Genomic DNA, 3,188 nt, shown 5'->3' on the forward strand with positions numbered 1-3,188 from the left:
TGGGGAGTCACTGGTGGGTCTGGAATTCCATATGACCATTTATTTTCCTCTTTCCCACCTCCACTATTTTTGCATCCATGCTCATTCTGTCCTGAACATAATCATGCGTGTGGAACTATTGCATAATGTAGTCCCACAATATGAATTGAGGCAACATGTTTTTGCCATATTTGTGTCTGTTAATAGTTTAACATTTTACTTTTTTTCCATTCAGGAAGGATAGACTTAGTCCTAAGTTTGGGTCTCTGCCAAAAGTTAGTTTAAAAGGAATTGAGAACATTGAACCTTTAGAATCATCTGTGGCAGGCCCACCTTGAGACCCTGTTATCGTGACAGAAACAGATGATTTTAATTATACATTTAAAATGTAAGAAAAATGTATAATTGATATAATTATCGGCTCAATCAATTAATAGCTCATATAAATATGGTGCTTGCATCTGCTTCATGATAAATGATGTCGATTGCTGTAATTACTGTAAATATTTCCATGTATAGCACTGGAACCAAACTGAATATGAGCAATGTACTGTAGCCCAAAAACAAGGTTATTGCCTGACTTGTAAAAAAGAGAGGTAGAATAGGAATCGCTTTTGTCTGAGGACTCATTAAGACAGGACTCATAGACAAAAAGACTGTGCTCATTTTTCTCACTTCAAGATTCAATCCCTCTCTAAGTGGTAAGAGGACAGTTCTACTATTATTTGTATGGTCTAGGGTAGAGGAGTATCTTCAACGCAAATGATAACACAAGCCAACATTTCGTAGTTAAGAAGAACTTAAGTCATCAGCCCTAAAAACTGAGATATACAAAGCGTGAGTGTGCAGACGTGTGTGTGTGTGTGTGTGTGTGTGTGAGATTGAGAGTTGAAAAGCAGCTCTGAGATGTGGGTCCCTGCTCTCTAAAAGGCTGAACTATGCGTGGCCCTCTGTAACGCCAGGCTACGCTAACGTTGCTGTGAAGCGTTCCACTGTAATAAGATCACCCAGAAAAGACATTTTCAAGCGTTTTAGTGTCAGATTGAAGAAAAAAATCTATTTTTCTATACAGTATGTTCACTTCTTCAATGTAAGGTGCTGTTAAAGAAACATGTATAAATGAAAATTATCATAGGTTTCACATCGATTTTAAAGTAAAAACTTAGACCAATTATTTTACAGCTGGCTTTGCCAAAGTTGAAGGAAGAGGAAGGTGGGGGAGACAGAGAAAAAGAGGGAGGGAGAAAGAGGGAAAGGGGGTCTTTTCGAGGCTGTGTCTTTGGTGGTCTCAGACATGGTCTTTGTGGATTCTGAACCCAGTACAAAACACAACAGGGAAACAGAGCGGGGGGTGGGGTGGGGGTTACACCACCAGAGTCCCACAATTCATCATGCTCTGGCACCGACGGGGGCCGTCTGGACGAGAAGAGAGGGAGGGCAGAGAGAGGGGGAGTCTGGAATTGATGGCCAGTGAGACTCTGTGACCTCCCTTTCCCCCCCGAGAGAGGGGATACTGACGTGTGTGTGTGTGTGTGTGTGTGTGTGTGTGTGTGTGTGTGTGTGTGTGTGTGTGTGTGTGTGTGTGTGTGTGTGTGTGTGTGTGTGTGTGTGTGTGTGTGTGTGTGTGTGTGTGTGTGTGTGTGTGTGTGTGTAAAGGATAGTGAGGTTTTTATGCATAGGTCTAATACTGAAAGGCGTCATTAAAGGGGAAATGAATGTATTTCTAGCAGGGTATCTACAGAACTCCGGCTGTGATATTATCCCATTCTAAACACCATCCTCTTGTGGCCATGAAACTTGACTGATGAGTTGTTTTTTGTTTCTCCCTCTCTCTTTCGTTCTCTTTTTTCATCCTATGTCTCTCTCTACAGGATTACCTGCAAGGGGACAGCACAAAGGCACTACAAAAGTTGGGCTGGAAACCAAAGGTCACTTTCGAGGTATACCATCTTAGCATATCAGTCTCATTTACTAATTTTCACTGTGTGAGTGTGAGTGTGTGTGTGTGTGTGTGTGTGTGTGTGTGTGTGTGTGTGTGTGTGTGTGTGTGTGTGTATGTGTGTCTGTGTGTCTGTGTGTGTGTGTGTGTGTGTGTGTGTGTGTGTCTGTGTCTGTGTGTGTGTGTGTCTGTGTGTGACCCTTGAGGGCACTGCAGATGCACAGCATGCAGGTGTTCTTTTCTGTCCCTCTCCTGTTGTGTTTTCAGTGTGGTGTTTAAAACACAACTCTAATGAGAAAGTGAAGCTGCCTATACATCTATACTGATTCAACAAACATATTTAGGCATATTTATATCCCCTTACCAGCTACATACAGTATATTACATCAACATGCGACATAGGAGGCCTTCAAGAGAAACTTCCCAAACTGTTATTGTTATAATGGCATGTCTTCAACATATAGAAGATTTTCTTTTATTGACAGTGCTCAGAATTAACATTTTAATAACCTTATGAATATAATCACTGTTTAAACTAAAACTATTTTGCTCTGCAGGAGCTGGTGAAAGAGATGGTTGATGCTGACATCGCGCTCATGAAAAATAATCCAAATGCTTAAAGCCATGTATGTCAATCCAAATATGGGGAGTCCTCTAAACACTCCGGCCTAAAGTGCACTGCAACGGTCCCTGAGATGGAAGAATAAACTTTGGTCACTTTTCTTCGGCACTTTGCCGTCCCAATTGAAGTTACTGTTGTTTTTTTGTTTTTCAATGGTGAGGGAAGATTATTCATTGCCTTTATGTCATTTCTTTTTTCTGTTTTTAATATATAATTGTACTTACTGTTGATAAGTGATCTGAATTCCACGTATTTGTATTCCAAACTGTAGGCTAAGTTATATAGGATATTATGGGTGTATGTATATCTTTTTATGTTAGATCTAATTATGAAGAGAATTCACCTGACCTTGGTCAGGTTGCAGTTTGTTCTTTGGAGAAAAATTAAGTAAAACGTAATTTGTTATTGTAAGACCGACCAACATATATTTGATTTTATTGTATCAAAAGTTTGTGCAATGATTTGTATTTTCATTTGATTTAGGCCTATTTAGATCAAAATCTAACCATTTTAGTACAATAAAGCTTCTTCTTTTGATACATTGTTCAGCCGATTCTGTGATTATTCAATTGAGATGTTCATGCACAAACTCTTTCTCCTAAAACACAATTATATGTAGGCCTACATTAATAGTGTATTAAGATTATG

The 3,188-nt window shown here is 39.5% G+C and overlaps 1 protein-coding gene across 1 annotated transcript in view; it reads left to right on the plus strand.

The window, feature by feature from the left end:
• The window catches only part of gmds (GDP-mannose 4,6-dehydratase), a 118,259-nt gene extending 115,288 nt beyond the window's left edge, over positions 1-2,971 (plus strand). Inside the window, exons 10-11 of the mRNA XM_080536160.1 lie at positions 1,851-1,919; positions 2,476-2,971. Coding sequence (XP_080392286.1) covers positions 1,851-1,919; positions 2,476-2,538 — 132 coding nt within the window. The 3' untranslated portion in view covers positions 2,539-2,971. The remainder of the gene's footprint in view (positions 1-1,850; positions 1,920-2,475) is intronic.
• Positions 2,972-3,188: the final 217 nt, after the last annotated feature.

The sequence above is a fragment of the Nansenia antarctica genome (genome assembly GCF_963989245.1).
Source record: "Nansenia antarctica genome assembly, chromosome: 7".
NCBI classification, from domain to species: Eukaryota; Metazoa; Chordata; class Actinopteri; order Argentiniformes; family Microstomatidae; genus Nansenia; species Nansenia antarctica.